The 25976-nt window shown below is 33.9% G+C and overlaps 1 protein-coding gene across 1 annotated transcript in view; it reads right to left on the reverse strand.

Moving 5' to 3' along the window:
- The window catches only part of STXBP5L (syntaxin binding protein 5L), a 355378-nt gene that overhangs the window by 53067 nt on the left and 276335 nt on the right, over positions 1 to 25976 (reverse strand). Inside the window, exon 21 of the mRNA XM_061167943.1 lies at positions 24619 to 24684. Within this exon, the coding sequence (XP_061023926.1) occupies positions 24619 to 24684 (66 nt within the window). The remainder of the gene's footprint in view (positions 1 to 24618; positions 24685 to 25976) is intronic.

The following is a 25976-nucleotide window of genomic DNA, read 5'->3' on the forward strand; positions in this document are numbered from 1 at the left end:
AACTATATACCTGAAAAACATTAACTAAAATACACAAAGAACTCCTAAAACTCAACAAAAAGAAAACAAACCACCTGACTTAAAGAATGGGCAAAAGATCTGAACAGATGCCACACCAAAGGAGACAGATGGAAAAATGAGCACATAAAAATATTTAAAATTTCAAATTAAAACAAGGATGAGAAACCACTACACACCTACTAGAATGGCAAAAATGTAAAACACTGTCAACACCAAATGCTAGAAAAGATTTGGAATAACAGTATATAACTGATAGTGGGGATGCAAAATTGACTGTGCAAAGACTTCTTAAAAAGCTAAACATACTTTTACCATATGACCCAGCAATCATGCTCCTTAGTATTTACCCAAAGAGGCTGAAAACTTATGTACACATAAAAACCTGAATGGATAAACTGTGGTACATTGGAGACAATGGAATATTATTCAGTGCTAAAAAGAAATGAACTACAAAACCATGAAAAAAACAGAGGAACGGTAAATACATATTACTAAATGAAGGAAGTTCATCTATACTGTGTGATTCCAACTTTGTAACATTCTTGACATTCTCTGTAGGCAGTAGAAAGATGTGTGGTTGCTAGGAGTTGAGGTGAAGGAAGTGATGACTAGGCTGACAGAAGATTTTCAGAGCAGTAAAACTATTCTGTATTACACTGTAATGTATAGTGATGGATACCTGTCATTATGCATATGTTAAAACATCAAATATGAGCCCTAATGCAAACTATGGATTTGGGATCATGATGATGTATACATATTGGCTCATGAGTTATAAAAATGTACCATTCTGGTGGAGGATGTTAATAGTAGGGGAGGCTCTCTGGGGAGAGAGAGAATATGCAATATGTAAAACTGCTTTAAAACCTTACTTACATTAAAATTTTAAAAAGGTAATCCTCGTACATTGTTGTGCTAAGTCACGTTAGTCATGTCCAACTCTTTGCAACCCTATGGACTATAGCCTGCCAGGCTCCTCTGTCTGCAAGAACACTGGACTGGGTTGCCATACCCTCCTCCAGGGGATCTTCCTAACCCAGGGATTGAACCCACGCCTCCTGTGTCACTTTACCACTAGTGCCACGTAGCATAGCACCACGTCTTTACCACTAGCACCACCTGGGAAGCCACAGCTATACACTGTTAGTGGGACTGTAAGCTGGTACAGCCACTGTGGAAAACAGTATGCAAGTTCTCAGAAAACTAAACATTTTTATTTTGGAATAATTTTACATTTAGAAGAAAGCAGCCAATACCTAAATTTCTTATTCTCCTTTCCCAATGTCACCTTGGTGCATTACTATTAACTGAACTCTATATTTCGTATTTCACCAGTTTTAGAAAATATTTTTCCTACAGTTTTTGAGGTGAGATTCATCTGAAGCAATTTTAAAATGTACAATTCAGTGGTAGTTAGTACACTCACAATATTGTGCAACAACCACAACTGTATAGCTCCAGAACATTTTCATCACCACTAAAAACAGCACTACCACATTAAGCAGTCACTGCCCATTCTACTCTTCCCTAGCCACTGGTGACCATCAGTCTCTGTTTCTAGGGATTTAGTTATTCTGGATATTTCATATAAATGAAATCATGCAGTATGTGGCTTTATGTCTGGCTTCTTTCAGTTCATGTAGCGTTTTTGAGGTTTGTCCATGTTGTAGCATGTATCAGGACTCCCTTTTTAAAAAGAAAATATTTAACAATTGTAAAATTTATCTAAACCAATTTCAAGTGTACAGTTCAGTGGTATTAAACACATTTGTACTGTGTAGCAGTCATCTCCAGAATTCTTTTCACCTGGTAAAAATGAAACACATTACTCATTAAACAGTAACTCCCTATTTCCTCCTCCCCTAGCTCCTGGCATCCACCATTCTACTTTCTTTCCCTACATATGTGACCATTCTGGGTACCTCATATAATTGTAATCATACAATTTTTGTCTTCTTGTAACTGGCTTATTTTACTTAGCATAATATTCTCAAAGTTCACTCATGTTGTAGCATGCATGTGTGCTCAGTTGTGTCTGATTCTTTGTGAATCCATGGACTGTAGCCCACCAGGCTCCTCTGTCCATGAAATTCTCCAGGGGATCCTCCCAACTGAGGAATTGAACCCGAGTCTCTTGCATTTCCTGCACTGGCAGGCAGATTCTTTACCAGTGAGCCACCTGGGAAGCCCCATGTTGTAGCATATGTTAAAATTTCCTTCCTTCTAAGGCTGAGCAAATTCCACTGTTCTGTACACACGTTTTGTTTATCCATCCATCCACTGATGGACTGTGGATTGCGTCGCTTCCACATTTTAGCTATTGTCATTGTCAGTTACGTCATTAATCCATTTTTTTTTTTTTTTTTTTTTTGTATGTAGGATGAGGTAGCGGTCCATCTCCATTATCATGCATGTGGACTTCCAGTTGTCTCAGTACCATTTATTGAAGAGACTTTTCCCTGCCCCTCCTGCCCACCCCATTGAATTGTCCTGGTAACTTGTTGAAAATCAGTTGGTCATAGATGTATAGTTTTATTTCTAGACTCAATTCTATCATTGACCTATGTGTATATCTTCATGCCAATACCCGTGGTAGCTCAGCTGGTAAAAGAATGCACCTCCAATGCAGGAGACCCTGGTTTGATTCCTGGGTCGGGAAGATCTGCTGGAGAAGGGACAGGCTACCCACTCCAGTATTCGTGGGCTTTCCTGGTGGCTCAGCTGGTAAAGAATCTGCCTGCAACGTGGGAGACCTGGGTTCGATCTCTTGGTTGGGAAGACCCCTGGAGAAGGGATGGCTACCCACTTCAGTATTCTGGCCTGGAGAATTTAATGGACTGTATAGTCTATGGGGTTGCAAAGAATTGGACATGACCAAGTGACTTTCACTTTGATATGTGTAGCCAGGGAGGAAGTTTTGAAACTGGGAGGTGTGAATATTTCAACTTTCAACCATGTGTATTGTTTTGTCTATTTTTGCTTTGGCACTTCCATATGAATTTTAGGAAAAGCTTTTCCATTATTTAAAATGGCTATTGTTATTTTAGCTGTGACTGCATTAAATATGTTAGACTATTTTGGGTATTACTTAAATAATATTAAACATTCCAATTCATGAACAAGGGATGTATTTTCACTTTTATAGGTCTTTTAAAGTTTCTTTTAACAATATTTTGTAGTTATCAGTGTAAAGTTTTACATCTCCTTGGTTAAGTTAATCTTTAAATATTTTACTCTTAGGAGACTTACAAATGGGATTCTTTTTTAAAATTTCTTTTTCAAAATTTTCATTACTGGTGTATAGAAATACAGCTGATTTTGTGCTCACCTTATATCTTGCAACTCTACTAAATTCATTTATTCTCGTTATTCTTTTGTGGATTTTGGAGGATTTTCTGTATACAGGATCATGCCACCTGCCAACAGGGCTAGTTTTACTTCTTTATCAATTTTTATATGCTTTCCCCGCCAACCTCCCGCCTCCCCCCGCCCCGCACCCACCCTTAAATCACTGGCTAGAACTTCCAATACAAAATAGAAGTAGTACACAAATTCCTCTTTAAATATTTGGTAGAATTCACCAGGGAGGCTGTCTCATCCTGGACTTTTGAAATTTTTGAGAACTGATTCAGTATCTTTACTCAGATTTTCTCCTCCTTCTTGAGTTAGTTTTGGTAATTCATGTATTTGTAGGAATTTGTCTATTTTATCTAGATTAGTTAATGCTGGCATAAAATTGTTCACAGTATTCTCTTATAATCCTCTTCTGTAAGGCTGATTGTAATGCACCCACTTTTATTCCTGATTTTAATTGCTTGTATATTCTTTTTTCCTTAGTCTAGGTAAGGGTTTGTCAATTTGTTGATCTTTCCAAACAATCAACTTACAGGTTAATTATTATTTTTCATTATCTATTTTCTCTCTAATCTTTGTTTTCCTTACTTTGCTATTTTTCATTTGACATTTCTTACAGTATATGCTACACAAAATAATAGGTGATTATAGGCTTTTCAATTATGTTCAGTTTTGCTATTAGTTATATGACCTTAGACAAATTTTAATTTTTCATATCCTTAATTTATTTGTAAAGTGGGTAGAACATTTCTGATCCATGTATTATCTATCTGTCATATGCCAAATAATATGTACAAATTATATAGCATACTGTCTAACATGTAGTAGGAGGTCAATACATGGAACTAGAATGTTCCTTTGATATCAGTTACACTGGCAAAATACTAATTAACTTCATAACAATTTTGTTAGTATTGAACTAATAATACTGAATAATGTTGCATTTGCATTTAAAATGTGCTTTGCATATAATATCACTGACATAATTATCTAATCAAATTCATCTAAGATGGTATGTAATTAGATTTTAAATGTAACAAATTATTTATTGCTGAAAGTTATTTAATTTAGTTAAAATAGGATGAGGTATGTGAATATGCTCAATAAACTTTTGAGTATTATGTTCTGTGATCTAGGTTCAAATCTTAATTCTACAATTTATTAACAATATAACCTCAGTTTCTACTCTAGAAAAAAAGGAATACTGATAACTACCTTAAAGAGTTGCTGAAAAAGTGAAAAGTGAAACTGTTAGTCCTTCAGTCATGTTCAACTCTGCAACCCCATGGACTGTAGCCCACTAGGCTCCTCTGTCTGTGGAACTGTCCAGGCAAGAATACTGGAGTGGGTAGTCATTCCCTTCTCCAGGGGATCTTCCCAACCCAGGGATTGAACCCAGGTCTCCAGCAATGCAGGCATATTCTTTATTGTCTGAGCCACCAGAGGACTTTTTAAAGAGCTGCTAAGAAAGTTAAATAAAATCATGTATGTGAAACAGCTTTGAACACTCTAAAAAACAAAGACTAATTACTGAATTTTTGTTATTTTAGACATGACACTGACATTCATAGGTTTTATGCTATGACTTTAAGTCAAAAGAAAGGAGATGAAAATAAAGGTGATTCAATTAAATTTCACAAAAGAAACTATCCTGGAACAAGTAAATTAAAGTTCTGAGGGAAAAGTTGATGAAAACCTATTAAGACCTTATTTATTTCAGAACTAGAATTATGAATAAGCTTGGGAGCACCACAAAAAATAAAGTGAATAACGTCTTCTGTAACTTTCCTTAATGGCAAGAACTCCATTCTTCTATGTATCAGACTTTGCAGTTGTTGTTGTTAAATAGCATTAGTTGTAAATGATATTAATATCCAAAATAGGAAAATAGTTCCAGAGAAAATGATGCTTATTTACATGATTACTGTCACAAAGGGTCCATATGCATGACTCTAGTTAATGTTTAAAAACATTTTCATGATTAAAAAACCCCAAACATTATATAGTTGGTGTGTAATGATTTATGAAACATAGTTTTGTAAAATGATTGTTAACAAAATGTTGAATGCTGCCAACAGAACTGTATGGTGATTTTTAAGGAAGCCTTTTTGAAAAGCCATTAAACACTGCCATCTAGGAAACTTGTTATTCATGGACCGGTTGGTTAAAATGTTCAGCCGAATGAATGTAAGAAAACTTAAAATTGTTGGCTTTTGCCTACCGTACCAAGATCAGCCTTAAGATCTGTTGGCAGACTTAACTTTCTTGATCCTTTAACTGAAACAACAGAAAAAGGAAAAAGGCAGTTAATTATATAAAACTGAAGAGGAGTGTGAGGGAACAGTATGTTTTACAGTATAATTATTGAAATTCTGATGAATATTAATATTTAGTGAGCATGTATGGAAGCAGAAATATTGTCCAATGTTAGTTTGTTGTCATTCAGGATTAAATATTTACTATGCAAACAGAAACATGAGAAAAGCAATTGTTATTACAGTAAATAATCAAATGTATCTTTGCGTAGTTTTTTCACACATAGCAATATGAGAGGTGATTTCTTATTTTGGAAAGTACCAAAAGTCAATTTCAGATAAATCTAACAGATAAGTACTGCAACAAATGTATAAATTCATAGCATAAGTAACAATGGTAAGGGTAAAAACTGATTAACTCTATAAACATTTTTTGAAATAGAAAATTCTATTAGAGATGTATATGATGTAGTCAAGGAAACTTTACCATACCATGAAATGACTTCAACATTGAATACTACAATGTTAAATTCAGTAGTTCAAAAAACTCAAATAAAAAATATTTTTAAATGTTTAATTATATTATTATAAATCAAGCTGTCATAAAATGTTTGAATAAATCAAGAAAACTACAATTTATTGAAAATTTGCCTCATCTGTTAATAAATATTTTACATAGGGCATCTCATAAAATATTAAACTGGAATGAATTATAATAGAAATGCATTAGGGGAAATCAAGTTAGAAACCTTTTCTGTCAATTAATACTTTAAGACCCAAATTGATACTATCAATTAATGTATACCTTCTAATGAGTGATTTTCTTTACAACTAGGAAAATTATTTTAAAATAAAGATGCAGTATGGTATAGAAGAAAGAATACTCAATTTAAAATCAGAAAACATGAGTCAAAAATTTCTGAATTGTTACCACCTAGTTATAAAACTTAAAGTTTAATAAAATTCCCTTCATCAATTTGCAGCTTAACCTTCTTAGTATCAAAAACATTATTTGATGGATACCTCTAATATTTCAGCAGGAATGGAATATATTTTATAAAAACCTAAATGTAAAAGAAACCTAAATATACTTTTTGTGTGTCATGAAATATTATCTTTTGATTTTTTTCCAACCATTTAAAATTTAAAAACCCATTCTTAATTCTCAAGTCATATCAAAATAGGTGGCAAGCTGGCTTTGGCCAGTGGGCTGTAGCTTGCTGACTACAATATACCATGCTAAACTGCTTACTAAAGGAAATCTTAGTATTATCATTCTAACAAAATAATAACAGGCAGTTGTCTCTAAAAAATTAAAAATAATTCTCCTAAAGAGAAATAAAATTTTAAATCAAATTTGAGCAATTTGGGTTTAGAATCAGCAGCACAACAAAAAGATTGTTATTTATATAAAAATATGGCAAACTAAATAAATGTAATAATTATACCAGAAGAGGTTGCAAATAAAGTATATTTTGTAAACTGATTCACAATTCAGATACACTGAGGGAGTAGGAATTTTTTACTTGAAATCTTTCACTTAATTTTTAAAATAGAAACTAATTCTTTGTAAGGATTTGTTTCAGAATTTATATTTTTAATTGCCTATATTTTGTTTTTAAATAGGGTATTTCAACATATCTATATAGTCTGAATTACTTCAGAAATGGATTTACAAAGATGCTTTCAGAAAGAGGTCAAACTTTTGACTTCCTTCTGTTAGTTACTTTCTATTAGTCTAACATGTAATTGACTTTGGCGCTTAGATCCGCTCCACTTTTTCGGATACCCTCTCCACTTTACCACATAGCTTCTTGGTTTCCTGTAGACTGATTCCTACCTAAAAATTGGGGGCCCTCTCACAAACCCCATCCTCAGCTGTATAACTAGGGGAGGAAAAGGGAGCAATTAGATGGTGAGATTAATTGCTGAACTTCTTTAATAAAAATGTTAATTACAGGTGCCAGATACTGATTCACAGAAAACCTTCTCTTTGTTTGATCTAGCTGCAAGTAGACTCCTACTCACCGTTTACCACGGCTGAACACTCATCACCTCGGTGAAGGCAGCCTGGCCTGAGGCTTCACTGGTGCTGTTATCTTAACCTTCACAGCACCTTGTGCACATCTCTTTATAACACTTGCATTTTATTATACCGGATATTTTTTTATTCTCTTACTATCAATTAACATCCTATAAATTTTGAGTTTTCTAAACATGGGGATTATATTCCCAATATTTAATTAATTGGCATAAAATAGGTGTACAATACATGTGTGCTGAATGAATGTCTTTAAAAAACAGTGAAGTCAGAAGGTAGGATGATGGGTTATTCTGAAGAGGGCTAAAACAGAAAGCAAGCATGTTTCAAGTGTTAGAAGAATATGTTACATATTAACATTTGAGGAATTTGAGATGGAAGATGAGTAAGGCAAGAGGGAATAAGAGGTAAGTGGTTCTAGAAATATACTGAGTGAAAATACATATCAGTCTTTGCAATGTGCCCTTGGGAATGCACATCTATGAATTTCATTTTTATTTTCAGGCGAAAGTGTGGAGAAGGCAATGGCAACCCACTTCAGTACTCTTGCCTGGAGAATCCCAGGGATGGCGGAGCCTGGTGGGCTGCCATCTATGGAGTCACACAGAGTTGGACACAACTGAAGCGACTTAGCAGCAGCAGCAAAAGTGTACATATCACTATCATTTCATATTGTTAGCCAAAGGGTGAAAAACAGGAAACAAAAACTTCACCTTACTCATTGGTTAAGCACACTGCACTAAGAGAGATCTTCCCGACCCAGGGATTGAACCTGGTCCGCCCACATTGCAGGCAGATTCTTTACTGGCTGAGCAACCAGGGAAGCCCTGGAAAGAGGTAGAGTAAGGTCAGATTTCTTGACTCCAAATCTATGCCCTTTGCACTAAGCAACACAAATGTTCCTGACATAAGAAGATACCACCTGTGTAGCCTACACATCTATAAAATCTATATCTATAAAATAAATAAAACACTAAATTAAATGTTATTTAGATTAACATGTTAGGAAAGTTCGCCTATCAATTAACTGGCTTGTTGGAATACAGTAATGAATTTCATTTGTCTCTATCTTCCCTATGCTATAAATGAAGATAGGACAAAAATACCTGGTGTATGTGCATGTATGTGCATGTACATACACACATACATATATATACATATACACAGGTGTAGTTAACAAAAACACAAACATTTTGAAGTTACAGTGCCATGATGGAGTCCTGAAAAGCCTACACACCTCTAATTTTGACCCCAAATTTAATTTTGTTGGATCATATGTAGTTCTAATTTTAGTTTGTTAAGGAGCCTCCATATACTTTCCTCCATAGTGGCTGTACCAATTTACATTTCCACCAACAGTGTAGGAGGGTTCCCTTCGCTGCATACCCTTTCCAGCTGATGATGGTCATTCTGATTGGGAGGGAGGCAACTTCCCTGGTGGCTCAGATGGTGAAGAATCTGCCTGCAATGTGGGAGACTCAGGTTCTATCCCTGGGTCAGAAAGATCCCCTGGAGTAGGAAATGGCAACCCACTCCAGTACTCTTGCCTGGAGAATTCTATGGACAGAGGACCCTGGTGGGTTACAGTTATGGTGGGGTCACAGAGTTGAATATGACTGAGTGACTAACACTACTATGACTCTAATTGGGATGAGGTGATATCTCATTGTAGTTTTGATTTGAATTTCTCTAATAATAGCAATGTAGAGCATCTTTTCATGTGCCTCTTGGCCATCTCAATGTCTTCTCTAGAGAAATGTGCATTTATATCTTATGCCCAGTTTTTGAATGGGCTGTGTATGTGTGTGTATTTTATATTGAGTTGCATGAACTGTTTGTAGATTTTGGAGATTAACCCCTTGTCAGTGGCTTCATTTGCAAATATTTTCTCCAAATTTGTGGGCTGTCTTTTAGTTTCATGTATAGTTTCCTCTGCTGTGCCAAAGCTTTTGAGATTAATTAGGTTCCATTTGTTTATTTTTGTTTTTATTTCCATTACTTCAGTAGATGGATCAAAAGATATTGCTGTGATTGATTTATGTTGAAGAGTGTTCTGCCTATGTTTTCCTCTAAGAGTTTTATAGTATCAGGTCTTTCATTTAGATCTTTAATCTATTTTGAATTTATTTTTGTGTATGGTGATAAAAAGGTTCTAATTCCATGCTTTTACATGTGGTTGTCCAGTTTTCCCAGTCGTTTATTGAAATCACTGTCTGTTCTCCATTGTATAGTCTTGTCTATTTCATCATAGATTAATTGACCATAGGTCCGTGGGTTTATTTCTGGAACTTCTATTTTGTTTCAGTGATCTATATTTTTATTTTTGTGACACTACCATACTGTTTTGGTGACTGTAGCCTTGTAGCATAGCCTGAAGTCAGGAAGCCTGATTCCTCCAGCTCTGTTCCTCTTTCTCGAGATTGCTTTAGCTATTCAAGTTCTATTATGTCTCCATACAAACTTAACATTTTTGTTCTAATTCTGTGGAAATGTCATTGGTGATTTGATAGAGATTGCACTGAACTATAGATTGCTTTGGGGAGCACAGTCATCTTGACAGTATTTATTCTTCCAATCCAAGAACATGTAGTATCTTTCTATCTTTGTCATTTTCAATTCCATTCATTGGTCTTACATATCAGAGTACAGGTCTTTTGCCTCCATACGTAGGTTTATTCCTAGATATTTTATTCTTTTTGATGAGATGGTAAATGGGATTTGTTCCTTAATTTCTCTTTCTCATTTTTCCTTGTTAGTGTACAAAAATGCTACATATTTCTGTGCATTAATTTTGTATCCTGCAACTTCACTGAATTCATTGAGATCTAGCAATTTTCTGGCAGCATCTAGGATTTTCTATGCATAAGATCCTGTCATCTGCAAACAGTGACAGTTTTATTTCTATTTTGGTTTGGATTTTTCTTTTCCTGCTCTGACTGTCATGGCTAGAATTTCTAAAACGATGGTGAATAAGAATTTTAAAACGATGGTGGCAAGAGTGAGCACCCTTGTCTTGTTCCTGATCTTAGAGGAAATGCTTTCAGTTTTTCACCATTGAGAATGATGTCTGCTGTGCATTTGTAGTATATGGCCTTTATTATGTTAGCACAGGCTCCCTCTATGCCCACTTTCTGAATTTTTTTAAAATCATAAATGGGTGCTGAATTTTGTCAAAGGCTTTTTCTGTGTCTATGTCATATGTTTTGTTAATGTGGCGTATCACACTGATTGATTTGCAGATATTGAAAAATCCTTGTGTCCCTGGGATAAATCCCACTTGATCATGGTATATGATCCTTTTAATGGGTTGTTGGATTTGGTTTATTAGTATTTGGTGGAGGATTTCTGGACTTTGGTTGGGAGTTTTTAATCATAGCTTCAATATCAGTGCTTGTGATAGTCTATTCATATTTTCAGTTTCTTCCAGGTTCAGCCTTGGAAGTTTGCATCTAACAATTTGTCCATTTCTTCTAGATTGTCCACTGCATTGGCATATAATTGTTTGTAGTAGTCTCTTATGATCCTTTGTATTTCTGTGGTGTCTGCTGTAACTTCTCCCTTTTCAGTCTTAATTTTATTGATTTGAGATTCCCCCTTTTTTTTTCGTGATGAGTCTGGCTAAAGGTTTATCAATTTTTAAAAAAAATCTTTTTGAAGAACCAGCTTTTAGTCCTATAGATCTTTTCTATCATTTTCTTCAACTCATTTCATTGATTCCTGCTCTGATCTTTATGATTTCTTTCCTTCTACTCACTTTGGGTTTTGTTTGTTCTTTTTTTCTCTAGTTGCTTTAGGTGTAAGTTTAAGTTGTTTATTTGAGATTTTTTTTGAATTTCCTGAGGTAAGATCATATTGCTATAAACTTTCCTCTTAAAACTGCTTTCCTGCATCCCATAAGTTTCAGATCATCATGCTTTCATTTTTATTTGTTTCTAAGTATGCGTGATTTCCTGTTTGATATCTTCAGTGATCCATTGGTGTTTAGTAGCATATTGTTTGGCCTCCACATGTTTGTGTTTTTTTACATTTTTTTTTTCATTGTAGTTGATTTACAACCTCATACTGTTATGGTTAGAAAATATGCTTGATATAATTTCCATTTTCCTAAATGTACTGAGGCCACTTTGTGGCCAGCATGTGATCCATCCTGCAAAATGTTCCAAGTGCAGTTAGGAAGAATGTGTATTCTGCTCCTTTTGGATTAAGTTCATTTGATCTAATGTGTCATTTAAGGCTTGTGTTTCCTTATTTGAGTTTCTTGTGAATGATCAGTTCATTGACAGAGGGGTGTTAATGTCTCCCAATATTATTGTGTTACTGTTGATTTCTCCTTTTAAGGCTGTTAGTATATTTGCCTTATATATTGAGATGCTGCTATGTTAGGTGCATATATATTTAAAATTGTATCTTCTGCTTGGATTGATTCCTTTATCTGTAGGTAATGTTCTTCTTTGTCTCTTGTAACAGTCTTTAAAGTTTGTCCGATATGAGTATTGCTACTCCAGCTTTCTTTTAATTTCCATTTGCATGAAATTCCTTTTTCTATCACCTCACTTTCAGTCTGTGTGTGTCTCTAGATCTGAAGTTGGTCTCTTGTGTATGTATGCATATATATGGGTCTTATTTTTGATCCATTCAGCTACTCAGTCTTTTGGTTGGGGCATTTAATCCATTTATGGTTAAGGTAATTATCAATATGCACATTCTTATTGCCATTTTGTTCATTGTTTTGGATCTGGTTTTGAAGGTCTTTTTTCTTACCTTCCTATTCTGCTCTCTTCTCCTGTGGTTTGATGACTAACTTTACTGTTGTGTTTGGATTACTTTTTCTTTTTTGTGTGTGTATCTTTGTAGATCTTCAGTGTGCAGTTACCATGAGGTTTTGATATAACAGTCTGTGTATAAACAAGATTGTTCTAAGTCATTGATCTTTTAATTTCAAGTGTATTTCCAATATCCTGCATTTGTACTCTCCTCTTATCACAGTTGCTGGTTTTGAGATTGTATTTGTGTGTGGAATACTTTCCACCTTACCATGTGTTGACCTTTTCCAGAGAGCTTTTCCATTCATAATTTTCTTGTTTCTAGTTATGACATTTTCTTTTTGCCTAGATAAGTTCCTTTGGCATTTGTTGCAAAGCCGGTCTGACAGTACTGAATTCTTAGTTTTTGCTTCTCTGTAAGGCTATTGATTCCTCCATCAAATCTGAATGAGATCCTTGCTGGGTAGAGTATTCTTGGTTGTAGGTTCTTCCCTTTCATCACTTTAAAAATATTATGCCACTCCCTTCTGGCCTGCAGATAACCTTATGGGAGTTCCTGCTACATTATTTGTTGATCATCTCTTGTTACTTTTAGTATTTTTTTCTTTGTCTTTAATTTCTGTCAGCTTGATTACTATGTGTTTTGGTGTGTTTCTTCTTGGGTTTATTCTGCCTGGACTCCTTGAATCCAGGGCTTTGGTGAATGTTTCCTTTCCTATGTTAGGGAGGTTTTCAGCTATTATCTTCTCAAATATTTTCTCAGATATTTTTTTCTCTCTTCTCCTTCTGGGATCCCTATAATGTGAATGTTGGTGCATTTCATGTTGTCCTAGAGGTCTCTTACACTGTTCTTTCATTCTTTTTTCTTTATTCTGTTCCACAGCCATGATTTCCACCATTCTGTCTTCCAGCTCACTTCTCTGTTCTTCTGCCTTACTTATTCTGCTATTGATTCCCTTCAATGTATTTTGTATTTCAGTTATTGTATTATTCATCTGTTTGTTTGCTCTTGAGGTCTTCTAGGTTTTTGTTAAACATTTTCTGTCTCTTCTTGATCTATGTCTCTGTTCTTCTGAGATCTTGAGTCTTTACTATCATTACTCTGAATTCTTCAGCTAGATTGCTTGTCTTCACTTCACTTAGCTGTTCATCTGGAATTTAATCTTATTCCTGCATCTGGCACATAGTCCTCTGTCTCACACTGTCTAACTTTCTGTGATTGTGGTTTTCCTTTCCTCAGGTTGCATGGTTATAGTTCTCGTTTTTACTGTCCACCCCCTGGTGAATGAGGCTGTTTAAGAGGCTTATGCTGGTAGGAGGAACTGGTTCCCAGCTACTGGTGGGTGGAGCTGGGTCTTGTCTGTCTGGTGGACAGGGCTGTGTTTTATGGGCAGCTATTCTCATCAGAAAATGGCATGCCACAGTGGTGTTGTATTATTACATAGGAAAAAGGAAACTACTGTATGGAAAACTCTGGGTTATAATCATTTTTAGGTTTCTTGGCCACTGATTTTATTTGGGGTCTAGAACATTGGTAATTCATGCTGGTTAATGATGTAAATCTCAGTTCAGTTAAGTTGCTTAGTCTTGTCCAGCTGTTTGTGACCCCATGGACTGCAGCATGCCAGGCTTCCCTGTCCATCACCAACTCCTAGACCTTGCTCAAACTCATGTCCATTGAGTCAATGATGCCATCCAACTATTTCATCCTCTGTCATTCCCTTCTCCTCCTGCCCTCAATCTTTCCCAGCATCAGGGTCTTTACCAGTGAGTCAGTATTTCACATCAGGTGGCCAAAGTACTGGAGTTTCACCTTTAGCATCAGTCCTTCCAATGAATATTCAGGATTGATTTCCTTTACGATTGACTGGTTGGATTTCCTTGCAGTGCAAAGGACTCTCAAGAGTCTTCTCCAGCACCACAGTTCAAAAGCATCAATTCTTCAGTGCTCAGCTTTCTTTATAGTCCAACTCTCACATCCAACTTTATATATAGTCCAACTCTCACATCCATACATGACTTCTGGAAAAACCATAGCTTTGACTAGACAGACCTTTTTTGGCAAAGTAATGCTGTCTAGGTTGGTCATAGCTTTTCCTTTAAGGAGCAAACATCTTTTAATTTCATGTTGCAGTCACCATCTGCAGTGATTTTGAAGCACCACCGCTCCCCCAAAGTCTCTCACTGTTTCCCCATCTATTTGCAGTGAAGTGAGGGACCAGATGCCATGATTGTTGTTTTTTGAATGCTGAGTTTTAAGCCAAATTTTTCACTGTCCTTTTTCACTTTCATCAAGAGGCTCTTTAGTTCTTCTTCACTTTCTCCATAAGGGTGGTGTCATCCGCGTATCTAAGATTATTGATATTTCTCCCGGCAATCTTGATTCCAGCTCATGCTTCATCCAGTTTGGCATTTTGCATGATGTACTCTGCATATAAGTTAAATAAGCAGGGTGACAATATACATCCTTGATGTACTCCTTTCCCTATATGGAACCAGTCTGTTGTTCCACATCCAGTTTGCTTTCTTCTTGACCTGCATACAGATTTCTCAGAAGGCAGGTAAGGTAGTCTGGTATTCCCATCTCTTGAAGAGTTTTCCACAGTTTGGTGTGATCTACACAGTCAAAGGCTTTGGCGTAGTCAAGAAAGCAGAACTGAAACTTGTTTTTTCTGTTTCAGAAAAAAAAAGAAAGAGGGAGGGGATAGATGTACACCTATGGTTGATTCTTTCTTTTTCGATGATCCAACGGATGTTGGCAATGTGATCTCTGGTTCCTCTGTCTTTTCTAAATCCAGCTTCAATATCTGGAAGTTCACAGTTCATGTACTGCTGAAGCCTGGCTTGGAAAATTTTGAGCATTACTTTGCCAGCATGTGAGATGACTGCAGTTGTGCAGCAGTTTGAACATTCTTTGGCATTGCCTTTCTTTGGGACTAGAATGAAAACTGACCTTTTTGAGTCCTGTGGCCATAGTGATGTTTCCTAAGGCCCACTTGACTTCGCATTCTAGGACATCTGGCTCTAGGTGAGTGATCACACCATTGTGTTATCTGGGTCATGAAGATCTTTTCTATATAGTTCTTCTGTGTATTCTTGCCATCTCTTCTTAATATCTTCTGCTTCTGTTAGGTCCAAACCATTTCTATCCTTTATTGTGCTGATGTTTGCATGAAATGTTCCCTTGGTATCTCTAATTTTCTTGAAGAGATCCCTAGTCTTTCCCATTCTATTGTTTTCCTCTATTTCTTTGCATTGATCACTGAGGAAGGCTTTCTTCTCTCTCCTTACTATTCTTTGGAACTCTGCATTTGAATGGGTATATCTTTCCTTTTCTCCTTTGCCTTTTGCTTCTCTTCTTTTCACAGCTATTTGTAGGGTCTCCTCAGACAACAATTTTGCCTTTCTGCATTTTCCTTGGGGATGGTCTTGATCACTGCCTCCTGTACAGTGTCACGAACTTCCATCCATATTTCTTCAGGCACTCTATGAGATCTAATCCCTTGAATCTATTTGTCACTTCCACTGTATAATTGTTAAGGGATTTGATTTAGGTCATACCTGAGTGACCTAAGTGGTCTAGTGGTTTCCCCTACTTTCTTCAATTTAAGTCTGAATTTTGCAATAAGGAATTCATGATCTGAGCACAGTCAGCTCCTGGTCTTGTTTTTGCTGACTGTATAGAGCTTCTCCATCTTTGGCTGCAAAGAATATAATCAATCTGATTTCGGTATTGATCATCTGGTGATGTCCATATGTAGAGTCTTCTCTTGTGTTGTTGGAAGAAGGTGTTTGCTATGACCAGTGCATTCTCTTGGGAAAACTCTGTTAGCCTTTCCTCTGCTTCATTTTGTACTCCAAGGCCAAATTTGCCTGTAAATCTAGTCATAAGTCATTTTGTAATGAGTGCCTATTTTAAGAAAGCTATGTATTGTTTAAAAAATTATTTTCTAATTGAAGGATAATTGCTTTAGAGAATTTTGTTGTTTTCTGTCAAACATCAAAATGAATCAGCCATAGGTGTACATCTGTCCCCTCCCTCTTCTGATTTGGTTCCTATGAATAGCACCAAATATGCAATGAGCCTGCATAAAATATATAGGACTTTTCTTTTTGCTCACTATTTCTGGGAGAGCATTGCCCCTTTGAGGCAATTCTTTGGAGTTTCCATGAACATCACAGTTGTTTCATAATTGTATCATGAAGAATATAGGAGAATTTTTACAAAACTACTCTAGCTTTTGGCTCTTACGTTTTCCCTGAATTCTCTGTTGGCCACTTCATATTTTCTTATAGGCCTGATGAAGTTATCCACGTTTAAAGCAGAAAACCCCATTATCAAAATTCTGTGGAACATTTCAAAAGCCTTAGGAATTCCTGCTGTATATCTAATGAAGTTCATTTTATAATTTTAACCAGTGCTTTGGGGAAATTGGTCTTTATTTACCATGAGGGAGATGTATTTTTAGCACAACAAATAAGAAAGGTTTTAGAACAAATTGTAGAGATAATAGCTTCTTTGTTCATAAAATAAATTTTCACTTTCACCTGGCAAATGATGTACTTGATTCCTCTGTCTCATAGCTGGTATTTCATTCCTATAAAAGCCTGGTGCTGCCTCAGGAGTTCTGGTAGCAAGTCCTAAAGGAAGGGAATAAAAAACTATTGGCATGTAATTTTTTAGCCCAAATGAACCAAGAGTTTTTACCGTAGAGGTGACTTTCATAATAACTATTTGGAAGGCATAAAATAACTGTTTTGTGCCTTTACCTGAGTATTTTGGTACTGCTCCAACAGAGGACATTTTGAAAGGAAGACGCTTTCTTTCTTGAAGGATGGATGTAATGGGGTTCCAGACATGTAGAATTACACAGAAATAGCATTAAAACTAGGCTCTAAGACCTAGTTTTAACCCAGGTTTGAGAACAGAATTGAATTTTTTTTTCTTTTTATCATTTTGTGGCATTAGTTTCCATGCTAATTTTTAATAAAGATATCTTTAGGGATAAATATTATGCTATTATATATTGTAGACAGTGAGAATCTTGAGGATGGATGGCTGCATAGGTAGCAGCAGTTTTATGACCTAATGCTAACCCTCTCAAAAAAATATTAAACTGAGAAAATGATTTTTAAAGGCAAATCTTCAAGGATAACAAATTAGAAAAATGCACACTTTGTTGGCAGACATAACCCTACAGTTGAGAGCTTGATTAATTTTCAACTCTTGGCCCAAAGAAAAAAACAGACTGTTTTCTTAGGGGATTATAGTCCTGTTCCAGATTTGGTCGCGCTAGTGCTGATGTTAGCTTCTGCTCAGCTCTTTGGGAAGTATGTTTCTGCAGTACCCAAACTGCACAATCTTACCTGGTGAGTGAAAAATGGTTACACAGCTTTAAGGAAAGATAATAATTTGTATAACTATTGCTTTGATGTTTATTTCTGCAGATAGACTGTCAGGTCCATTTGGCACAGGATATTTTTATTTTGTTCATTAGTTTATTCTCAGTGGATATCATAATATCACTTCTAACTATAGACACTTTGACTTACTTTTTGAATGTAATAGTTGGGTGAATGAATAATATGAAATGATTGTTATCTTGAAAGCTGAGAATATCAATGTTCTGACTGGTTCATTGGGATCCTTGCAGCTCCCAATCCCTATTCTCTTCTCTCACATTATCCTAAAGGAAATATTTAATATTCTGAAACTTCACCCTGTATTACTTGCAGTTTATTGGCATAAAAGGGAGTTTAAGATCCATGTAAGAAAGCAGAGTTATAACATGATTACTGGTCTCTGGCTTTCTTCATTTCTGATCTCTCTTTCTCAGTGATATTTGTGTCAATGTTTTAATATGCTTTTTAGCGGACTTAAATAGGTGAGGGTTTGGGATCCCAAAACTGGAACCGAGTGGGGAAGCAACTACTGAACAAATGATGTAAAAAAAAAAAAGTTTCGTAGAGTCATGGTTCTCCAGTGGTCCAGAGACCAGAAGCATTAGTACCACCCGGGAACTTGCTAGAAATGCAAACTACCAGACCCCACTCTAGATTTATTGATTCGAATCTGTTATACTCAGCAATCTATGTTTTAATAAAAATTCTTCATAGGATTCTGATACAGGTTTTAAGCTTAAAAGCCACTGCATCATGCAGAAAAAAGAATACTGGCTCTTAAATGCCATATATACATTAAAACAGAAGATATACTGAGATATAAACATAATAATTATCATTACTAATCAGATCTATGAAATTTCTCTGTATAGTATATAAATCAAGTGTATAATCAAGGAGACTTGCTAGGAGGCATGACTGTTTTTATTAGTTTTTCAAAAGTTAGAATGTATTACAAATATGCTTAATCATGTATATTGATTCTATCACTGGTAAGTTATCTAAACATTTTAACTGTTTATATTTTCATTCTTTTCTACCTCTAAAGATAGTATACATCATGAATTTTATAAAGCTACTGTTAAATTTTTAAATGATTTTTTTTCATGGTTACATTTTAAGATTTGATTGGGCTAAGACTCTTCATTTGCCATAACTATACCTTTCCTGATAATCTAGATTGAATGCAGCAATTTTTACAACAGCAAGAGATTGCATAATGTTGTTTTAATGTACATTTGTTGGCATAGTATGCTGGAAATAGTGTTGAACACATTCTCCTTTGTGGGCTTAAAAAGATTCATTAATATAACACAATTATTTTTCCTTTTTCATGACGAATGGAATAAGCAAATATTCATTATTTCCAGCAATTTTAACTAAGATAAAAAAAAATCTGTTAGTATTTTCCCCAGAAAGATAAACTTCACATGTTTTAAGGAATATATATAGTGATTAGAAAGCTAACGTAACAAAAAATATCATTCCTCAGTCATAATTATTTATAGTTTAAAATGGCTACTAAAGAAGAATGGGACCTGCCAGTAAACCATTCTCAAATAAGGCACTATAGTGATAATGAATCTTAGTCAAGCATTTCTGTTCCAAATAACATAATACAAAAGTAGTCAAAATCTTCCTATTTTGAAGCAATCTATTTGATTGCATGCAAAGTCCTTTGAGTGCTTTGCCAAAAAAAAAAAAAAAGTGATGGTGTTTACAGATCTGCTTTAACATTAATAAAAGAAAAAACATCCAAGGCAGAGTACTAAAAGCAGAATGTCTATTAAAAACCTGTAGCAATCCTCATAATTAACTATGAAATCTTGAAAGACATATACCTGAGATGAAAATAAAGAAAAGATATCTGCTAACATCACATCTATTCAACATTGTTTTAGAGGCTCTAGCTGATTTCTTCCTTTAGAAAGAAGAAATAGAATTGTCCTTTTAACAGAATCAGTTCAGTTCAGTTCAGTCGCTCAGTCGTGTCCGACTCTTTGCGACCCCATGGAGGATAATTAGATACATAGATAATCAAAAAGAAATGACAAATTACTGAAGTTAAATAAGTTTATCAAATGTTCTGGCTATAATATCAATATACAAAAATTAATTACTTTTATATTAAAGCCACAAAGCATAAAAAAAGATATCATAAACTTTACAACACAGAACATCAAATACTGAGTAATAAAGGTAATGAAAGATGTGTAGGTCTCTACAAAGAAAAATAAAATTATTACTGAAAGAAGAAATAAATGAAGAGATACCAAATGGAAAATTCATTGCTGAATATCAGTTCTGACGAACTGATCTGCAGATACAGTGAAACTGTAGTCACTATCCAAACATGTCAATTTGTGTGCAAACTGACAATTTTTTTCTAAAAGTTATATGAAAACACAAAAGACCTAAAATAACTATATCATTCTTGAAAAAGAACCACAAAAACAAAATTGAAGGACCTATACTGTCAGCAACACTGCAAAGCTACAGCAGTTAAAACAGTGAGGAATAGGATAAATGACAGATAAACACGCAAATGAAACAGAACATAAAGTCTAGAAACATAGATACACAATAGAGTACACTAATTTGTGACAAAAGTACCATTTTAGTGCCTAGAAGAAATGATAGTTTTTTCATAAATGGCCCTTATCAACTGGATACCTAAATGAAAGTAATAAACCTTGAATCTTCCCTCACATTAGACACAGAAATACATTTCGAGTGGAACTTGAACTTAAAATTGAAGGTAAAACAATGAGGCTCCTAAAAAACAGGGAAATAGTTTTATGACCTTAGGGTAGACAAAGATGTTTTTAAAAACAAAACACACAAAGCATTAACAATAAAAAAAATATTGATACACTGAGCAACATTAGCATTAAAATCTTTTGTTCATCAAAAGACCACTTTAAGAGAGTAAAAGGTGAGGCACAGAATGGGAAAAGACAGTTTGCTGTATATACACCCAACAAAAGTACTTCTTTGTATGTATCTACCTATCTATACACATACACAGAATTTCTTATCAAAAGAAAAAGTTGGCAACATAATAACAATAAGTAGAAGACTTGAATATCTCATTAAAGATGATATTAAAAGTAGTCAATTAACATAAGAGAAGTTCATCAAAATCATTAGACAACAGGGACATGCACTGCAATTTGATTCCACAGTGAGATAGTCCTATATATACCTCAGAATGACTAAAGTTGGAAAAATTGGCAAGTATGTGGAACAAGTAGAACTTTTATATGCTATAACAGAAGTAAAATTGGTGTAACCACTTCAAAACTCCACTCCCAGATACATGTAACACAGAGATAAGTTACATTTGTACTAAAAATTGTACAAGATTGGTCATAACAGCTTTATTTATAATAGCTCCCAACGGAAAACCACCTAAATATTCAGCAATAATAAAGTGCATAGAGATATATTTGTATAATGGAGTATTATACATCAACAAATATCATCAGCAACATAGATGAATATTATATATATTGAAAAAAATAAGCAAAAATTAAAATGCAAATATTGAATGATTTCATTCATCTGATAGTCCAAAATCCACAAAACTAATCTATGATGATAAAAGTCAGAATAGTAGGTACCTTTGTGGGTATTAGTGGGTGAGAGGGGCAAAAGAGTGGTATCTAGTAACATTCCATATCTTGATATGGGTACATTTACATGGAGTATTCATTTGTAAAAACTAGTCTACCTGAACTCTTAAGAATTATTCACTTTGAAGTTTATATATTATACCTCAGTTAAAAAAAGTTTATCCTAAAAGAGGTAAGGCCAAGAAATACAAAAAGAAATTACAAATAAAAGCAAGAGTTGTGGTATCAATAGCAAAAAGGTGATATCAGGTGGACACAATATAATATGAACAATGGTGATTAACATAAAGGATGCATATATCTTCTAATATTTACACATGAATACAAAGAATAAAAGAAGAAACAAGAACAAATAGATATACATTATTAATACAACATTTTAATTTGCCTTTTTCCCATCTTTTGACAAATCAAGTAATCAAAATGTAAGTAAGGACATGAACAATATTAATAAGGTAATACTTTCAGCCACCTAATGCCACACACTTACATTAAATAACTCTTGGGTCAAAGAAATATACACAATTGTTTACTATACATAAAATAATGTTAATGCAATCATAATATATCAAAAGGTATTATATGTTTAATGCAGAGTTCAAAGAGAAATTTAGCCCTGTTATATCAATATGTAAGAAATAATAAATATAAATGAATTTAAGCATCTACCACAAAAAAGGTGACAGGGAAAAAATGAAGGAAAACAGAGGAGGGTACTAATAATGATAAAAGCAGAAATCAGTAAGGTAAAAAAACAAAAAATAGTAAAACCATTGTTTGGGTTTAAATAAACAGAAAATAGATCAACTACTTGGTAGCCTAAGTAAAGGCTCTCAATCTTTGCATATGTTCATTGTACATTTCAGAGAAAGTACAAAGATGCAAATAAGTAACGATGGGTAAATGATTGACAGGGAAATTTGAGTAAAACATTTTTAAAAAGTAGATAATGTATAGTATTTAAATTGCTGGGCATAAAGAAAGAAGTCCTTAAAGGAAAAGATCAATGTCTGATTATTAAAAAAAAAAAAAAAAACTACAGTAAAACACACCATAAGCAAAGTTATATGTTAAATTGAAAAAAATATTTGAGTCTCATGTCACAGAGAAAATTCTAACTTACGAACAAGACTAATTATTATGAAAAGAATAAACAACCCTATAGAAAATGAGCAAAGTAGATAATTTACAAAATAGATAATTTACAAAATATTTAAAGAGCTCTTAAATATATGAAAAGGTATTCATCACTTACAATATGTGAGAGGTAAATTGGAACTGCATTGACATATCCCTTTTACTAAACAGACTTGCAAAAATTAAAAAATTTGATAACAAGTATTTTCATATTATTGCTGGAAGGAATGAAAAGTTACAAACCCCAAGGAGAGCAACTGGAGATTAAACAAGTACATGCCCTTTGACCCAGCAACTTCAATTTTAGGAATTCATCCAATTGGTACACCTGCACATTTAGTTACTGCAGCAGTTTGACACAGCAACAGACTGGTACTGAACTAGTGTACTTTAACTGGTGAAGTGATTAAGTAAATTATAGTATACACATGTAATTCAATATCATATAATGTAAATAAGAATAAGAAAATAATGAAGTGGAAAGGAAGATGCACTGTAAAGTGAAACAATCAAAGTACAGTGAAATGCATACAATATACTGCTTTTGTATAAAACAGAAAGCAAAAGCCTACTTCTTTTTGTTTACAAACACAAACTGTCTAGAAGGATGAACAAACTAACAATAATGTTTATTTTTTCAAGAGGATGGAAACAATGCATGGGGAAAGATGAAAGGGGAAGTTTTTTATTCCATTTTTGATGTTAAAACCTAATACATGTATTACTTTCAAATTCAGATTATGGATGAGAATTTAAAGTTAGGTTAAATTATCTAAATTTGATACAGGATGTTGAATTATATTTTAATTGAAGATTTCTGATGCAGGAATATATCAAAGTAATATTTTAAGAAGATTAATTTTGCACCATGATATGCAAAATGAATTCTAAGAGGGAGACATGGAAAACAGAGACACCTGTTAGAATATCTTTGTGATATCATAGGTATAATAATACCTAGATTAGGATGGTGCCAATGGGAATACAAAAGAAAGGGTAAATGTATGAGGCTATGCCTAAAATGAAAGCAGTACAATAAGGATTAAACGGATATAATTAAAACAGAAATTTACACAGGACACAACTAGAGTCTACTCAATCTACATTCCTAAAGAATAAACAACTAGCAATTCTTAAGGGAGTAAATTGAAGAAATGTCATAATTCCAACTGAATTTCTAAAGGTCAAAATTCACTGCTTTATAAAGAGATTACTGTTTATAAATTTGCATGAAGTTTAAAATAATTTTTTAAATAAAAATTAATTGTAATATTTGGGTACCCTATGAAAACAGACCTACAGTTCAATGTCAAAGATATACCTAACTTTTTGGTGCTTAAGAATTTATATAATATTATGTGTATACTATAGCAAAATCAGGTAAATACAAATTTTTTTAAAAAGCAAATCATTCATAATGATTACCACCACCAATTTCTACCTGTTAAAATTTTTTTCACATACTTTATAAAAACTTACTCCTTAATTTTGCAAATGTTGCAAAATGTTGCAAAAACTTACTCCTAATAACCTTTATACTCATGTTTTTAATATAATGGGCTCACACTTTGTTTTACTCCCAACATATATTATAATTTTTCTTTGCCAACAAATATATATGTTTCAAAACTATGATCCAGAGGGCTGGTTTCTTATGCTCCTCCACCTATAGTGTGTATTTCCCACTAATTAAGCTCTAGCTGTAAGACAATTTCTACATAATATAACCAATTTTTACTTAGCACTACAAATATATCTGTACAATAACCGTCCTTTAAAGTGTCTTTAAAAGTACTGCACTCATACCTTTGATCTTAATTTTTTTGGAAGCCATACATATTTTAAGACATTTATATTTTATTTTGGAATCAAATTTGCTTATGGTTGAATTTCAGAAATAAAATTATACCTAATTACCAAAATTATGAATTTCCCAAGAATTATGACGATAAGGCAGCGGATTACTACAATGAGTTACCAGAAGCCTGAAAATTACCATTCATGTTTACCTGAAGTAGGAGACTTGCAGCGCTCAAGTTCCTGGGGAACTGGACTGTCATTCAACTCAGTTAAGCCTGAAAATGAAATGAAAAAAAAATGAGAGATTTTCTAATGTTTCATAGATAATTATTAATTCCTGTAAGTTTTAAAATAAGGCTTTGTTTTTCCCCTGTGAGAACTTTTCTATGCTCACGTTATGACAATTATTTTGAAAAATTTTAACGATACAGGAGAAACAATAACTGACGTATTTAGGGTAATTGAATATAATGGTGGAAAAATACAAAATCCCTTTTCTTATTTTTTATATAAAATAATATTTTAGTAAATGACCTAGTTTCTTCTGAAAATAAACCAAGAACAACATGAATTAGAACTTCTTTTAAAAAAAGATCTAATCAAATCTCCCATTTCCAAGGGAAATGGTTACTGGCTTTTTAAAAGACCTTTAAGGAGATGTTACAAATTTTAAATATTATACTTATTTATAAAAGTTAAGTAAATACTAAATGATGTGTTCAATGGTATCAAATTCCTTCTTATAATAAGCACTCTATTTTCCTCATTTCTAATATTCCTTTATTTAATGTCACTTTCCTGAAAAACACCAAGGACAGGCACAATGGATTAACAAACATTTTGTAATTCGCACTATCTGCCAGTCTACATTCCTATGGCATTTATAAAATATCCTTATCATTTTCCTATCCTAGTCGGAGAATTTCACATTTTTTTTCTTTGTAAATAGTTTCTACTTTAATGTAAATCCCCATACTCAGGGGTACTTAGAAGCTATTGTCAATTACTGAAATGATCTTTATTCATATTCCTTTCCTACCATCCTCTTCTTTATGTAATTTATACCAATAAACCAGCTGTAGATTAAAAAAAATCATAGCACTTTAGAAATGTCCACTATGACACTTAAGCCCAGCCATTATGTTTATAAAAAAGAAATTGTAAGTTTGGAAAGTTTATTTACTTAAGGTTACAGAAATGAGTAGTGCCAAAGCTTCAACAGAATTCTTTATATATTTTGCTTAAGAGTCTTTCATCAGAAGCAATTGTATTTTCTTCCATTTGTGACTTATTGTTCCATTTTCTTTAAGACAATAAAATGTCTTCTGATGAGCAAAAGATTAATTTACCTTAAGGACAATTTATTTTTTCTTTTATTTTGAATTTTTTTGATTCCCGTATAAGTAATCATTGCCTATCCCATGGTAATGAAGATATCATTCTTTGTTTTCTCAAGAAACTTTCATTTTCAGGACTATAGTTCATCTCAAGTTAATTCTGATTATAGTGTGAGATAGGGATTAAGGTCCATTTTTCCCCCTATTTGCCCAGGTGTTCCATCATTATT

Source organism: Dama dama, chromosome 19 (assembly GCF_033118175.1).
Source record: "Dama dama isolate Ldn47 chromosome 19, ASM3311817v1, whole genome shotgun sequence".
NCBI classification, from domain to species: Eukaryota; Metazoa; Chordata; class Mammalia; order Artiodactyla; family Cervidae; genus Dama; species Dama dama.